Source organism: Leptopilina heterotoma, unplaced genomic scaffold (genome assembly GCF_015476425.1).
Source record: "Leptopilina heterotoma isolate Lh14 unplaced genomic scaffold, ASM1547642v1 Lhet_430, whole genome shotgun sequence".
In the NCBI taxonomy this organism is placed as follows: domain Eukaryota; kingdom Metazoa; phylum Arthropoda; class Insecta; order Hymenoptera; family Figitidae; genus Leptopilina; species Leptopilina heterotoma.
This window is the reverse complement of record NW_025111082.1, coordinates 1,322,898-1,341,360: the sequence shown is the minus strand read 5'-3', so window position 1 is coordinate 1,341,360 and position 18,463 is coordinate 1,322,898. Positions and strand designations below refer to the sequence as shown.

Here is an 18,463-nt window from a genome sequence, read left to right as displayed (position 1 = left end):
GTAAAGCTCGAAGAAACAGATGAACAGAAATTAATCAGACTAGAAAATGATAGACTGAGAAAACGTAATTGCCAAAAGGCTAGAAATATAGATGAAAAGAAAGTAATGACGCAAAACAATTTAAATAGTAAAAAAATTAAATTATCTCTAAAAATAGAAAATGAAACCAAAGGTCAACAAAATTTAAGTAATAAGGATTGTAAAATTTTAAATAATGAAGGAAAAAAGTTAAATGACAATCATATTACTGAATTTGAAAAATTGTTGAGAAGAGAATCTAAATTAGCTTCCGACAATAATGTTAATAGAGGTATATCTTCAGAATATTCAGAGGAGAAGCTTAATGAAAATGAAAAAAATGAGAAAAAGAGATTTTATGCAATAACAGACAAGGAGAGAAAAAGGAAGGCAAGGCTTGAAGAAACAGATGAACAGAAAAAAATCAGACTAGAGAATGATAGATTGAGAAAACGTAATTACAGAAAATTGTTAAATGTAGATGAAAAGAATGTAATGAAGCAAAAGAATTTAAATTATAAAAGAAAACAATTATCTTTAGAAACGGACGATGACAAAAAAAATCGACAAAAAAATAATTTAACATGTAAAATGAATAAAAAAAATGGAAAAATGATGGAAACTTTAGGAGTTGGAATTATGTTGTCTGAAGAGTTTGATGAACATAAAGTTACACAAAATTATTTAGGTGTAATGAATGTCAAATGTATGTTTTGTGACGCGTTACATTTTTTGTGTGAAAGGCCACAGGATAAAAAATTTAGTAGTTGTTGTCATAAAGGAAAAGTAAAGTTGTATGATTTAAAACCTTATCCTTTGTATTTGAAAAATTTATTATTTGATAATAACTTTAAAAGTAAGAATTATAAGGAAAATATTCGATCTTATAATAGTTCGTGTGCATTTGCTAGCATGGGAGCTAAATTAGACGTTCCAAAGGGATATGGTCCTTATGTATTTCGTATACATGGACAAGTGTATCATGATACATGCTCTCTTCATCCTGATGATGGAGATAATCGAAAATATGGTCAATTGTATATTCTTGATACTGATGAAGCGGTGATGGAACGATTGAATAATGAATGTAATAAAAAATGTTTACAATTACTAATGACTGAAATAGATATTTTACTTAGAGATATTAATATTTATGCAAAGTCATTTAAAATGATGAAAGAATTGGAATTGGAAGAAGAAGCAAGGGCAAAATTAATGAATGAGTGTCCGAGAAGCATTCAAATGTGGTTTAAACGTGATCCAAAATTTTCTCAAAGCAAATATAATGTTCCGTCTTGCAATGAAGTAGCAGTTATATTTGTTAGCGAAGATGGTGAGCCTCCAATTGAACGTGATATATGTATACATCCAAGGGGTTCTAAAAGTATTCCAATTAGTAGTCTTAGCACACATGCCGATCCCATGACATATCCTTTAATGTTTCCGTCAGGTGATCCAGGATGGACTGTAAATATGAAACATACTGATGGTGTTCGTAATATTACTCCTTTACAATTTTATATGTATCGCTTGTCTTATAGAGGAACATTTAATCCATGTTTACAAATGGGTAAATTAACTCAACAATTTATTGTTGATAGTTGGTCAAAAGTAGAAGGTGAGCGTTTAAAATATATTCGTTTTGAACAGAAAAAACTTCGAGCTGAAATGTACTGTGGATTAATGGATTATATGAATAATAAAGCAACACAAGAAAATATTCGACCAGGGAAAATGATTATTTTACCTTCTACATTTACTGGAGGACCACGCGCTTATCAACAATGTTTTATGGACGCTATGCGATTAGTTCAAGAATTTGGAAAACCAGATTTATTTATTACAATGACATGTAATCCAAAATGGCCTGAGATTATGGAAAATTTATTGGATTCGGAAACTGCATCTGACCGACCAGATATTGTTGCCCGAGTTTTTCAAAAGAAAGTAAAAGAATTAATGTGTGAATTAAAAGATAAACAAATTTTTGGTCCAGTCATTGCTTATGTATATGTAATAGAATTTCAAAAGCGTGGATTGCCTCATGTACATTCAATAATTTTTTTAGATAAAAAGTTTGCTATTCGTGATGCAGAAACTGTAGATAAAATAATATGTGCAGAAATTCCTGATGAGAAAAAGAATCCAGAACTTTATAAAATTGTGAAGCAGTTTCAAGTTCATGGACCTTGTGGAAAGCAAAATGTACATTCTCCTTGTATGAATCCTGAAACAAAATTATGCACGAAAAATTATCCTAAACCATTTTCTCCAAAAACAAATTATGAATCAAAAAATTATCCGGAGTATAGACGGAGAAATGATGGCAAAAAAATTATTTTTTATAATAGAGACGGGTCAATTAAATGCACTGCTGACAATTCGATGATTGTATCATATAATCCGTATTTAAGTAAAAAATTTGCATGTCATATTAACTTAGTAGCATGTGGTAGTACAGGTGGTATTAAATATTTATTTAAATATTGTTATAAGGGACATGATTATGCAATAGTTGGTTATAAAGATGATAATCAAGTAATGCATTATGATGAAATTCAAAATTATTTAAATACACGGTATGTGTGTCCACCAGAAGCAATGCATAGACTTTATGAATTCAATATGCACGAGCAATCACATGCAACATATAGATTAGCTGTACATTTGCCTAATCAACAATCAATATGTTTTCAAGAAGGAATGGAACAAACTGCAATTGAGAAATTTAAAAATACAATGTTGACAGCATGGTTTCAGTTAAATAGACAAGATCCTGAAGCACGCAAATATTTGTACTCTGAAATACCACATAAGTATGTTTTTGTTGAGTCATCTAAAACTTGGAAAAAACGAGAACGAATTACAAAACCTATAATTTGCCGAATGTATTTTGTAAGTCCAAAAGACATTGAAAGATATTTTTTGAGAATTTTACTACTTTATGTACGTGGTGCTAAATCGTTTGAAGATGTGAGAACATATGAAGGTATTATATAATACTTATACAGAAGCAGCACGTGCAAGAAATTTGATGGTAGACGATAACGAGTGGGATAATTGTTTGACTGAAGCCGTGAGTATGAAATTTCCTAAAGAACTATGTCGTTTATTTGCATATATATGTGTGTTTGGTTTACCTGTGAATGCTGTTGATTTATGGAATAAGTTTAAAGAACACATGATTTTTGATAATAATTTACCTGTGGAAATATCGCTTCAAAAATCATTACTTTTAATTAATGAAGTATTTAATTTTCATGGATTTACATTACATCAATTTGGTTTACCAAACATCGATCTAAAAATTCTTGAAGATTATAGTTCTGTTGATAAGAAAGGTAATGCGTTAACATTACAATTGCTAAAAGAAGAAGCTAATAATCTTATTGAAAGTTTGAATGATGAACAACGGCAAGTTTTTAATGATGTTATGATGGCCGTACATAATGATGAATATGATAGTAGATATTTTTTTCTTGATGGGCCTGGAGGAAGTGGTAAAAGCTATTTACACAATACTATTATTACTACAGTCGAAAGTGAGGAAATAGTAGTTTTATCAGTTGCTTGGACTGGTATAGCGGCTAATCTTCTAAAAGGAGGACGAACGTCACATTCTATGTTTAAATTCCCTATACCAATCAATGAAGATTCAACATGTAATATAAGTGGAATGTCGAAACATGCTGAACTTTTAAGGAGTGCAAAAATTATTATTTGGGATGAAATTTCAATGGCCCCAAAATATGCTTTACAAGCAATGGAATCCATGTTAAGAGATATTACAAAATGTAATAAACCGTTTGGAGGTAAAGTTATTTTGCTTTCAGGTGATTTTAGGCAAACTTTGCCAATTGTTCCGCATGGTAGTCGCACTCATATTGTTGAGGTTTGTGTAAAAAATAGTAAATTGTGGAAATTTCTGCTTTTCTGCATTTCTGCTTTTATAAAATTCTTTTTATTAAAATATTTGAAAATAATATTTTTTATAATTTTTATTTTTTCAAATAACAATGTATTTCTTATCGAATTAAATTAAAAATACTTGGATCAAAGCAATTTTTAAAGTTCTACCCCTCACAGCACCGGGATATTCAGGATATCCCAGAGACGTCCTGGGGATATCGATTTGTTTTCGGAAGTTTGGATATCCCTGGATTATCCTCTGGATATCCATGGACGTCCCTAGGATATCCCAGAGATATCCAAACTTCCGAAAACAAATCGATATCCCCAGGACGTCTCTGGGATATCCTGAATATCCCGGTGCTGTGAGGGACAAGTTATTTATATGAGAATTTAAAATTTACTTCAACTTTTTTTAGAATTTAAAAAATAAGATTTTCTTTAATATTTTTGGTTGTTAAAATACCAATAATTTCGTAATTTCTAATCTAATTAGATTTAAAAATAGTCCAATCGAAGCGATTTTTAGTGCTTTTTGTAAGGGTCATAAAAACATTAACAAATAGAGATTGAAAAATTTTACTATAATAATACTTTCTCATGACGAAGCAAAATTATTAAACTTTGAAAATTAAATTTTTTTTATTTATTTACGTGATCGTTTTAAGAAATACTGACCCATAATCTTTATTTCAAAATGCCTAAATCACAAAACGAAGTATTAGACGCGCGCTTTAGCGCGCGTTAGATTGCTAGTCCTGTAATATATGTAAGATTTTTATTCAAAACATATTTTATTTTAATTATAAAAAAATCACCCCAACAGTACAAGGTATGCACTTTGTCAAGAAGACTAGAAACAGGAGGTCTAACTTAGTAGTGGGGGTAATGTAAAGGAAATGGGACAGCAGTCGGTTGGACTTTGCAGTTCGGTTACTGCGCGGTAAACGAATTTGAGTCTTCTGCACATCACAAACACATGTATATATTATTAGCACGTTGTTTTTGAATGAGATATGGTGAAAAGGTGATTTAAAATTGTTTTGAGTTTCTGTCAAGAAAATTTTTGATTAAAATTTGAATAATGGTGCGAATTTGCTGCATCAAAAATTGTAGAAGCAGCAGCATCCAAGAAAATAGAAAAACTTTGTTTAGTTTTCCTAAAGATAAGGTAAGTTAATTTGATTCACTTTTCGATGAATGTATGTGTATAAAAAATGTTCCTTGAATTAATAGGATGCAATATTTTTGATGATAATATTAATAAAATAATTTATGTATGAACGAAATTTTTTAATACGAACAAAAATTTTTAATTTATAGAAATCTCAAAACCGGTGGTTGCAATCTATTGGTAATTCTAACCTAAAAAATGAAAGAGGTCTTAGAAAAAAAAATTATTTATTTATTTGTGAGAATCATTTTGCTGAAAATTGTTTGCAAAAAAATGCAATAGAAGTATTGCTGGATGGAATCAAGTTAACTAAACCTCGTCAACGTTTATCGTTAAAAAGTGGCAGCATACCATCTATTTTCGAGTCGCAGGTAACTTTTAATTGTATTGAAGTTTATGTTTCGAATTATTTTCAAAGTCTCATTATAAAAGTTTATAGACTTACTTGCTTATTAAATATTTATAACTAAATTTAAAAAATGTGTAAATGTTGACTGTTACAATTTTTTTATGCATTTAAAAAAATGTTAATTCATTTTTTGTTATTTAAAAGTTTTTATATTTAAAATTATGAAAATATTTTTATAAAGAAGATATTAATTACAATTTAAAATTTTTTTTTATTTTATATAGTCTGCAGAGCCAATAATAGTTCCGCCTAACCAAAGTTCGCCAACACTTGTTACCAGGACAAATAATTATGAATTATCTCCAAATTCAAAAAAGAAAGTAAATTTTGTTAACCATTTGATGTCGCTCTCTACTCCTACTCCAGATCCAAGTACAACTTCAGAAACTTTTCAGAAATATAACATTAACAATTTATTGAAAGACTGGAATAATAGGAACGTCGACAGTTGTCCACAATATTGGGGTATGAATATTATTGAGGATGAAGGACTCTTTTTTACTTCAATGGGGACATGATGTGCAAAATAACCCGTTCTATTTTCGTTAAGGAAAATATGAATGTTGAGGTAAGTTTATTTAAAAAAAGAAGTGAGTGAATGTTGCGATTATAGAAAATAATATTTAACGCGTCAATTTAATTTGCAGATTAGAGCTCATGATAAAACAACAAACTTCCATGTACTTGAAAAAGTTACTTGCTTCGAAGATTTGCGTTTGGCAATGATAACTATTTCTTCTTTAAACTTGTGTAAAAAATCCTGGCACGGCTTTTGCAAAAATGGTTTTTTCGTACGCAAAGCCTTCTCATGCAGTGAGTTTTGTAAAGATTGTGGTATTAAAATGCAAAAAGAAAAGAAAAATGAGCAACGTAGGAAAATTCGACTGGAAAAAAAGATGAATAGAAAAAAAAAGTTGTGCGTAATATTAAAACCAATATTCAGATTTCTCAAACTATGTAACCTCAATATATAATTCTTTCCCCCCCCCCTTTTTTTTTTTCTCTTTCTCCCTTTTCTGTTTCTCTTAATTGAATTAGGAGTCCCTGTAACGTTCTCGTCTGGATGACTTTCCTTCCGGGTGGATTGAGTAACCTGGAACTGCGGTCTCGAATAGACGACACGTTGCAGGATCCTCTCCTAATCTTCTCTCGAATCTACCGAATCACCATTTATCTACTAGTATTATTATTAATCCCAACATTAATTAATCTAACCATTTATTTGTCATTTACTCCTAAAATTACCTTTCCTATGTATAAAGCTTAAGCTTACCCTTTACCTGTTATGATCATGGCAGTATGCACGATGCTTAAGGCAAGTGCGTTGTTAACGTAACCGTATGAACGGTTAATAAGAAGAAGAAGAAGAAGACTGCTTGCCCCACTATTTTCCCCTCTACCTACCGAAGGAATGGAACGAAGTTAGACCTCCTGTTTCTAGTCTTCTTGCACTTTGTAACCAAATGTTCCTAACCTCACTAATTTTGATACTTAAGGAGGTTGTTTACAGATATGCAGACATTCAGAAAAAATATTGAATTGACAATAAAGAATTTTTTAATATTATTGTTATTCCTATCTTTCTGTAAGAAAAAATATCAAATTTCAAGAAAAAAATTTGAAACTTACAAAAGTTGTTTATTTAGTTATTTTTCATATGATCAAAGTTTTCTTCATATTTAAAGGTTAAACTTTTTCAAAACTGATTCGATTTAAATCAATGATGGCTTATTTTCTTCAGAAAATGATTCTCTATAACTTGACCGCTCAGATTTATAAACAAATACACCGTTTTGAAAATATGCTTATTTGTTTAAAAAAAGTGATTTAATTTAAAAAATTTTCTTCAAACAAATAAGCATATTTTCAAAACGATGTATTTATTTATAAATCTGAGCGGTCAAGTTATAGAGAACCATTTTCTGAAGAAAATAAGCCATCATTGATTTAAATCGAATCAGTTTTTAAAAAGTTTAACCTTTTTTTTGTAAGATTAAAATTTTTTTCTTGAAAATTGATATTTGTTCTTCCAGAAGATACAAGTAGGGGAATGGGTAGTGAGTCAGTTTTTCCACTCCATTTACTCCAATACAGTTTTTCCAATCCATTTTTTCCACTAATTAATTTCTCCACTGCCATTTTCTCCACTACATTTTTTTCAATCCATTTGTTCCACTATCAATTTTTTTCCAAAAAGTAATTTAATTTAAATTTTTTCAAAGTTTAATGTTATGCCCGATGGCTCGAAGGTACTCCTCAATTTCGCCTTTATCCTTTTTTTCTCCATAGCTTTGTACCACATTGTTTAATCTTTCCTCGAATTTCAATCGAGACATGTTTTCTGGCCGTGCAAGACATGATCTTCTTCCTTTGGACACTTCACAACTTCGACGCCCTTCGAATTTTATTTATTATTATTATTATATTATTATTTTCTTAGATTATTATATCGTTATATATTTATATATATATAAACCTCTTCATTGAAACGAGTGACAGCACGGCAACGACATTCCGGATATTTTCGGCACTTCCAAAAAATTCTACCTTTTTTTTCTTCACTTTTGGTGAAAAGAAATCCATCTATGTGAAGGAAAGGATTTTTTGTGCCGCTGTATACAAGTTCCACAACCATTTTACTTAAAATTTAGAATTTTTAAAAAGATCGAAAAATAGTAGATACGCACGATTTTGACATTAAACCAATTGAAGTTGACTGAAAAACAAAAACTCAAACGTGGCACGATTTTGACATTAAACAAATTGAATAACAAATTGAAGTTGACTTTAGTTTACCATTCAACAATTTTAACAATGTAAAAAATAATTATTAAAAAAAATCATGATTGCAAAAAGGAATTAGTGGAAAAAAATATTAGTGGAAAAAAAGGTTATTGGAAAAAATTATTAGTGGAAAAAAAGGTTATTGGAAAAAAAAATTAGTGGAAAAAAAGGTTATTGGAAAAAAAAATTAGTGGAGAAAAAAAATAGTGGAAAGAAAGGTTATTGGAAAAAAGAATTGGTGGAAAAAAAAGTTATTGGAAAAAATGGAATGGATAAACTGGTGTACAATCAGGGGAATGTAGTCGAGGTCGGCCCACTTTTTGACTTTTGTTTATAACTTTTTTTTAAAAATGAATTTGAACAATTGAAGTATATTGTTGGAAAGTCCTGTTTAATAGGAACATTTTTCTGTATAAAGTAAAGTGATTGGTTTTAAAATGAAAAAGTTATAAAGATTTAAAAAAAAAAAAATTTAGTCCAGCTTGGCCCTTACAGTCAAGGTCGGCCCATGCTTTAAATTCAAAAGGCATTAATCGTTAAAAATGAAATAACATGTTTGGAGTTACGGAAAATTGATTCTTTATTGTTTGCAGCTTGTAACTTAATGAAATAATAAAAATAAACAATATAAAAAATAAATATAAATAAAAAAAAAATTTTGCACTAAAATATTAATAAAATTAAATAAAAATATAAATAAGATTATCAATTATATTATGAGTTATTCAGAATTGTAGTTTTTGCAAATGAAGTAGCTCGTCCTCATCTTTGCGCATTTTAAACACAAAGTGGCCGACCTTGACAGAAAGTAGCATTACTGAATTGTTGTAACCTTAAAGAAATACGTTTCGGGATTCGATTTTTCACTTTGTCTTTCTTTTAACCATAAGTCCCACAAAATTTCTGCATGCTTGCCTTGACGATTCAATTTTTTTTTATCTTTTATTAATGGTTCTTTACATGATGCAAAAACTTTTTTTGAGCTTTTTTTGTACCGACGTCACAGAAAACACAATTTTCGATTTTCCGAAAATGTAATTGAACAAAAAGTTAGGTTTTACTAAGACAAGCTTCGACAAGCATGCGCGTAGGTGGCGCTAGTGAACTTGTCCAAAAATTGCGAATAGACAGTGGTCCAACCTCGACTATACTCCCCTACCAATAATATTAAAAAATTATTTAATGTCAATTCAATATTTTTCCTGAAGGTCTGCATACCTGTAAACAACCTCCTTATTTTATTTTTTTAAGAATAAACTGCATGGTAAAAAATTCTGAAAAAAATCATATGTATCTAAAATAATCTAAAGAAGAAACTGTCAAATTTTTAAAAGTTTCTCTTATTTCCTTATATTGCCGGTGACAATCCTATTAAATAATATTATCACAAATACTAAATCTTCCTCAAGAAAATGACTTTAACTTTTTCGCTGATGAAACATTATAAAATGAGATAAATAAATGACAGTCAGCACACCTGTGTAGTCGGAATGAATCGTGGCATGAAGTGCATGTGCAATAATTATAATAACTAATGTCGCGTGCTGTAGAAGCAAGTGCTCTCCTCTAGCAGCAACATTTGTTCCTGTGGCGCGAACCGGAACGATTGCTGTTTGCGAGAACGAGGTTCGAGGGATAGAAGGCGAGATATCCTTTCGCGGGCGTCCCGTCGCGAATTAACGAGACAATCGAGCATTTGCGAATGCGTCTTGCAACCAAGCGAGTACCACGACACCCACACACGACATGTGGAAGTCTCTGTATCTATCTCTCTCTTTTTTATTTTTAGAGCAAGAGAGAGGACATGGTCTATCGCGTACGGGCGTGTATACAATTTGTCTCGTCCATGGATAATTACGCCATTATGACTACCTTTGTACTGTCTTGTATCTTAAAGACACCCTCCACCCATTTTTGCTGCCACCTTCGAGAGGTATGAAAAAAAATAATTGGCGACGAGATGAACAGGCAAAGTGTTGCTGATCGTGCAGCGTTCGCGCACTGTCCCTTATTGCCGACGAGGCTATCTTAATTAATACGAGATTCTCTTAATGCCCACTCTGATTAATGCCATCCGGTTCTATCAGCACTGACCAATGGCACGTCTTGTGTACTTTTATATCAACGTCTTGCACGCCTCGCATTTCGCTTAAGGCATATTGCGTTTTCCACTGTAAAGAATTATTTTATTTTATGTTATTTTTTGAGTACAAAATGTTTTCAAATTTTATTCAGGCAGAGTACGTGTTTAGAGAATATCACGTATTTTCATTTGAAAAAAATTAAAGAAATAACACACAAAATTACACTAAAATTATTAGTTATTATTCATTGTTCAATAAAAAGATAATATCACTGATTGTAGATGATAACACATTAAAACCAGAGGATAACACATTAATTGTGTATGATAACACTTTTAGTACGGTTGAAAGTACTTTTATTAATTTTATAACACTGTTAATAGAGTGATAACTTTTACGAAAAGGATAACATGTTGTTCAGAATGATAAAACTTCTTAATTGAATGATAACTTTTAGTAGATTTATAACAATTTTAATAGAGTAATAACCTTAAGAAAGGTAAACTTATATGAGAATGATAACTTTGTTAGAGAATAACCTTTTTTGAGAATGATAACTTTGAGAATATGATAACTTTTTATGAGAATGATAACACTCTGGAAACTCGAGAATGGGTCCCTTGCAGGGATAACTCAACTTATAAGGGCCCGCAAGAAGGCCCGTGCAGAAATTAAAATGTGGGCCTGATAGGGTACTGGACAGTTTTCCCGATCTCTGGTGTGGCTCTGGGTAGAGAAACTGACCAGTGCCCGACTAGTGTGTGACGCAGTTCCCGATCAATGCCCTACTTAGGGAAAAACTGGTCAGGGCCTCGTCAGTTTTTCTTAAAATTGCCCTATTTTGTGAGGTTAATTTTATTCAAAAGAAATTACAATAAAATTACTGTAATTAAAAATATTATTATATTAGAAACATAATGAACATATTCATGATATATACAACATATTTATACATAACATAATGAGGTATTAGGGATGGGTAAATCGACTCCGACTCTTATGAAGAATCGATTCTCGACGGCCTAAAGTCGATTTTTTAGAATCGATTCTTAAATAGTAAAAGTCGATTACGGATTCGATTCTTTGTAGAGAATCGAACATAGACGTACATATGTCGCTGATTGTCTTTGCCGATAGAAAAGTTTAAAAAAATTGGACGTCAACGAATCAAATATATTAACTCTAATGAAAATTAAAATTTTTTCAAAAGATCATACAACGCGCTTCTTTAAATTATATTTTTCATTATTATAAAAAATATTATTTATATTATATTAATTTTTTTAATTCGAATTTGAATATAATTAAAATTTTTAAAAAATCGGGATCAATTCTTTGAAATAATCGATTCTTACTTTCGATTTTCCGATTCTTAGAATCGAAAATTTTGTCAGAATCGTAGGAATCGAGAATCGATTCTTCAAGAGACTCACCCATCCCTAATGGGCGTAATCTACATATGGGTAGTTCTACAAACGAAGGAAGAAAATTAAGAAAATTTTGGCACATTTTTTTTACGTTCAGGTTTAAAAAAAAAATTTCAGGTTAAATTCAAGTTAAAAGTTTATTAAAGTTACCTAAAAGTGTCCAGTAAAAAAATACAAATTGTAAATTTTACATCTTAAGCACATGTGTATTCTGTCAGAAAGTGTCAGGAAACTGCGAACCAGAAAACTGAGAATTTGGTCATTTTTCATCTAAAAAATTGAAAAACAATACGCTTATTTTGTATGGACGTTCCTGCTTAAGGAACGTGGCCTCATACCACAGTTGCATGAAACTCATACCCAAAAAGCATGAATTTTTGCAATCGTAGTATGCCAGGCCCGGTTAACTCTATTGAATGAAAACGGCATTTTTTGGCGCCACCTACCACCAATATATCAACTAAATTTTACCCAGCTTGTATATCTATACATACAATAGATATAGATATACTGTAAAAAAATATATTATTATATAAATATATTATTATTATATAAATAATATATTATAATATATATATATATAATATATATAATATAATATAATATATAATATATAATATATATATATATATATATATATATATATATATATATATATATATATATATATATATATATATATATATTTATATATATATATTTTTTTTTTATATATATATTTATATATATATATATATATAATATATATATATAATATATATATATATATTATAATATATATATATATTATAATATATTATTATTATATAAATATATTATTATATATTATATATTATTATTTACTATATTGGTGGTAGGTGGCACTAAAAATTGCCGTTTTCATTCAATAGAGTTAACCGGGCCTGGTAGTATGCTGCTGTCCCATGCATTTAAAGGTAGAACGTTCATGCTCATATCGTACAAATTTTATACAAATACAGCAAAAATTTACGCCTATAGCGCATGTAAATTCTTTTACGAAATAAGTATGACTGTTCATACTATAAAAGCTTGGTTTTTCTCTCCGTGTACAGCAGTAAATTTTTGTAAATTTAAATAATGGACAAATGCACTTCTCCTCTTTTAATTAAAGAAGGACATAAATTATCTTTCTTTAAACCAAAGGTTTGTTCTTTTAAATATTTGACTAATATGTAACTTTAAATTGTAATATTTGTTGCTGTCATTTATTAGGAAAATAGTTATGAATATTGGAAGCAAATGGTTTCAACAAAAAATAACAAAGAATTGCTGAGGAGTCATGTCATTTGCGAGATGCATTTTTAAGAAAGTGAAATTAAAAAACTTTTAAAAATGTAATAAACGGCATAGAACATGAAATGAAAAGAGATAATTTAAAACTATACCCAGTAAAAAAGAAAGTATTAAGTGGACCGTTTAGGAATTGAGTGAAGCTCTGAGCCAATACGGATTCGAGTAAAAACCGTATTGGGACGTTTGACTCAATCTTTTTTTTCATCCGCCGAATACGGTCTTATTTTAGCGTTCCCACATAACACGTAATATTGCAGCAACATTTCTCTGAGACATTTGAAATATTTCATTGCTATATTACTGCAAAGTTTCAGAAACATTGTTATGTCCGACTCAAGAAACATTGCAATAAAATATTTCAGAAATATTGCAAAACAATTTTGCGAAAAATTATTCGAATGTTGCTAGAAAATTATTTAGTAACATTCTAAAAATATTGCTTAGAAAGTTTATGTAACACTGCAATAAAATATTGCAAATCATTTTTTTGAAAAAATTCATCAAATGTTGTTAAAAAATTTTTTAGTAACATTGTGGAAATATTTCTATGAAAGTCTAAAAAAATTGCGATGTAAAATTTCAGTTATATTTTAAAAAGATATTTAAAAAAATTTATTTATTTTTCTCAAATGATTTGACTTTAAAAAATTGCAATTATACTTTTGTTAAAGAAAATTATCTATTTATAAAATTATTAAACAAAACATAAATAAATTTAAAACATATTTAATCATAAATACTTGTATTTATTAAGAAATATTGAACAAGATTAACAAACAGCAAGTTGTATTAGATATGAATAATCTTTTAAGGAATAAATTATTCTAAAAATAAGTTATTAAATTTTAAAAGTTAAAAAAAATTCATGCTTCTTCTACTTCTTGATCTTCTTCATCGTCCGCATCAGTAAAGTTATCAACTTCTTCAGCTTCACCTTCAGAATCATTCTCCATAGATTCACCATTTTGCTTTGCTCTATAAAAACAAAATACTTTTAATTTAAAAATAACCTTATCTAATTTATTTTAAATAATATGTAAAACATTTATCAAGTAACATTTCTCTGTCCAATCGAACTTTAGCTTGTGCAAGCCATTTTGAGCCGTTAATTTTAATGGTTTCATCTGTCTCGTTGGGGAAATTTTTTTTGACGCTCTCTACAAATAAAAAATTATTATTATCAAAGACTTTAGTATCGAGAATATTTATGAAAATATAAATGTATTGATTTTGGTATAATTTGCATTTTTAATATAAATGTACCTATGATTATCTCAGTAAACTGCGTCTTTTCGAGTGACGATTTGCCTGTTTTTCTGCCCGTCCAACTGTATTCAATTGCTACAGAGTTCGAGAAAAGTTTAGAGCAAACGTTAGCAACAGTGTTTTTCATCCCTATTAAAAAATCCTACGTAGGATCCAGCGTAGGATCTAACGTAGGATCCTATTAGGATCCCATGTTGAATACTAAGTAGTTAACTACGTATGAAACAGCTCAGGATCCTACGTAGGAAACCGGTTGGGAAACTATGTGGGAATTTGGGACAGGATCCTACGTAGGATCCTGATAGGAAACTATGTCGATAGAAATATCGACATTTCCTGATAGGAAACTATGAATGATAGAAATTACTAGTTTTTCACATTATATGTATGTTGTATATATTAACGTTTTAAATACTTGTCATGCATTCAATATTGAATTTTTTACTTTGTCGATAAATATTATTTTTCACGCTTATCATAATAGTATAATTTCAAACGGATTTTAAAAAATTGTAATAATTGCCTACTAAATTATATATATATATATATATACATATAACTAAAAAGGTTGGGGTTTTTAAAAAGTTAACGTACAACCTGTATATATTTTATGAAGAACTTTATTTAAATTGTGTTCTGTTATAAATGTAGAAAGAAACAAATATCCAAATAACATGCTATGTCAAATTCGTAATAATGACTAATAATTATCTTACCACTCAAATATTTAGGAAAAAGCAAAATTATTGAGTTTTAGGTGGCACGTTTTAGAAAAATGTCTGAAAAAAATATAAATAAAAAATTTATAAATTACACTTCATCAGAAGAATGTCAAGATCTTTTTTTTATAATTAATAACATCTCAAGTTACTTATGGCACATATGTAGTCATTTTGATCTACTTTTATGAAAATGCATACTTTATTAATGGTAGATGTTTGTATAGCAAATTCATCACTACTAATTTCTTCTGTTTTTTGAATTGTTTTTGAACTATGAAATTCTTCAATACACTTTTTAGTTTTGATTTTTTTAACAATAGTAAATTCTAATTTACTACTTCTGTCAACAATAAAACACATTATCTTTACGTAGGGACTTATCATTTAATTGCGCGTAACAATTGTTTGAGCGATCATTAATTTTAGCAGAAGTCATAAACAAACAACCATTTATCACCATTTTTATATAAGAGACTGTATGATCGACTGCTAAATTTAATTTTTTTACCCAGAATTCATTTACAATCGAACATGAACCAAAATATCTTATTTCAGAATATTTTACAGTCTTTTGAACCATCGTAGAACCAATATCAGTAAAAAACTGTTTTGTACTGAATGAGAAATGAACTCTTTTCAATAGCATTAACATACAATATTTTAGACTTATTCGGCGGCATATTTGATGGTGAATACTTTTAGCACAATGAGTCGCTTTTAATAATTTTCCGTTTTCTGATTCGAAAGCGTATGCGTTATGAACACGTAAAGGTCCCCAATCATGAACGCTTTTCGCTAAGTGCAATAATAAATGGACATTGAACGTCATGGCCCATTTTGAATATAACCTTTCAGTATCAACTACAAATTTATGTAATAACTGATCTGCTAAGTCAATTTCAGAAGTTTTTATTTCATCTTGTGACAAAAGGTTTACAGCTTCAACGAAGAGAATCCAATGCATTAAAAATTCTCGAGGCAAAACTTTCAAAAATATTGGAACACTATAAAATAAAGTCCAATTTTCCCATTCAGAAGATTTCCAATATTCTTTTTCAGAAAAAGGGCGCGTTAATTTACCCAATTGGTGAGGAGATTTTATTCCTTTTAAAATGGTATCAATTTCACCTATTAATTTACGCGAAAGTAATCCCGCCTTTTTTTTCGTTCCAAATAACATTGTAGAAAACTGTTTTGCTACTCCATAAATTAGATGCATGCTATCTGGGACACAACCACGAATCATATCATACTTAATAAGGTCAAATAAACAAGATCGAAATTTCACTCCGAACACTGAATTCTCGAAAGTAGCTGCTAGGGCATGTTTCAATGTGTCTTTTTTATTTCTAGCCTCTGAAACTGTCTTTTGTAAAGGATATTTAAGACAACCAGATTTAGAATATTTTGACTTTTTTACCCATTCCCCAATGTGAAGACAATAACCACAACCATAATATGAATTAAATTGTACAAATCCTTGTATAGCTGGACGCGCTACTGAATCCACACAAGAAACCAAAGTAAATATTTTTATACATGTTTTAATGCCATTTATTATACACTGCACACCATTTTCAGAAAATACGTTCATATTTTCTACGAAGGGGGTTAAAAAGACGTTCATGTCTGGTTTACTCTTACCGAACCAAAGCCCTACTAATATTATTTCATTAGTCCTGACAGCGAAGGGTAATTCATTTACCATTAAATAAACCGGCCAAATTGAACAACTTGAACTTTTAAACAACGGCGCGCCATCAGTGTTGAAAGTTGTTGTCACATATTTATGTTTATCATCGTCGCTTAATGATTTAACAAAATCTCGATAAAGTTTTCCATCATATATGTCATTTATGAACCCTTTTTTCCTAATCCTTTCACTTACAACGTAGTTATAATATTCAGAGTGTGTTTCTAATAACTCAGCAATCGGCGTCGAAGGATCCATAGTAACAAAAAAATCATTATAATTAGAATTGTTTACATTAATTCTTTTATCACAATGTTTACATTTTAAAAATTTATCTTTACGTGGTTCATATGTTCCTGCATATTCTTTACACTGCGTACAAATAGAGTGGAATTTCATAGATTTTTTCGGATAGAATAGTTTATCTATAAAATATTTTGTATTTGGTAAAATGGGAATTTCAAAAAGAGAATTCAAAAGTCGAAATAAATGAAAAGTTGAATTAAATGATAAGGTATGGACTAACGCATACCTGATGATCATAATGATAATTTCGCCAATTGACTTTTTTATCTGTAAATTAATAGGCTTGTTGAAATCAGTTCCATCCATCATATCTTCAATAGTGGTATATTTATTCTCAGCTGAGGTAAATGTTTCCTTGACTGTATCACTCTCTTCTAAATTGAAAATGTCAGTGTCGTTATCCGATTCATCGATGAGGAAATCATCAGCGTCATTTTCATCCTATTATGTAAATAACAGTATAAGAGATAAAAAAATTAACATCTACATGATTTTATTCAAATTAGTTAATATATAATGTACAATTTATTAAATATATATATTTAACATAAATATTAAATACTTCTGTACACATTACCTCCACTTCATGTAGAGCTTCTTCTTCATATTCTATATCTTCCGACAAATTTTCAACAATGTTATGAACTTGCTGAAGTACATGTGCATCAACTACCGTGCTATTATTTAATATCTACAAAAAAGTATTAAAAGTTATAACGTGAATATTCAGATGTGCACACTTTGTTTAAAGAAATACATATGTGCCGCTCATGGTGAAAGGGACCTATCTATTCCAAATAATATAAGGCTCAGTCTTCGTGTAATACGCATGAAAGACTGCACCTAAAGTTACTTGGAAGATAGATTATTTTCACCGTGAAGCGTCGCGTAGACTGAGAAAAAAGTTATCATAATCTTTGATAATTTGACGTTCATTTTTCCTACAGTTGTTTCAAATGTAAGACATTTTTGCACTAGTCTACTCCCTTTAATGATTGCTTAAAATGAATAAAATAAAGTATACTATTATTTGGGAACAAAAATTTAACTGTTTCTATAGCTTCATTTACAAGTTGCCTACTTTACAGTATTTGAAAAAAAATATTACTATGGCTATCTCCACGGACTTATCCTAATTGATTATAATAGACCCAATAAACAGTTTATTTTTCGCGACACGTCATAAATGCTATTTTACAGGTCATTTTAATTAGTTATTTTACTGATTGCTTTTTATTGCTTATAATCAAAAATGATTTTATTGGACACTTTGACACTCTAATTATTTTGAATTGCAAATATTGAGAAGAAAATATTTATTTGATAATTTATTATATAAAATGTCAGGTTCGTGGCA

At 29.5% G+C, this 18,463-nt stretch overlaps 1 protein-coding gene across 1 annotated transcript; it reads left to right on the top strand.

The window, feature by feature from the left end:
* Positions 1-930: 930 nt before the first annotated feature.
* LOC122506787 lies at positions 931-3,018 on the top strand. The gene has a single exon (XM_043619103.1). It carries the CDS (start codon positions 931-933, stop codon positions 3,016-3,018), a length of 2,088 nt encoding a protein of 695 aa, XP_043475038.1.
* The last annotated feature ends 15,445 nt before the right edge of the window (positions 3,019-18,463 follow it).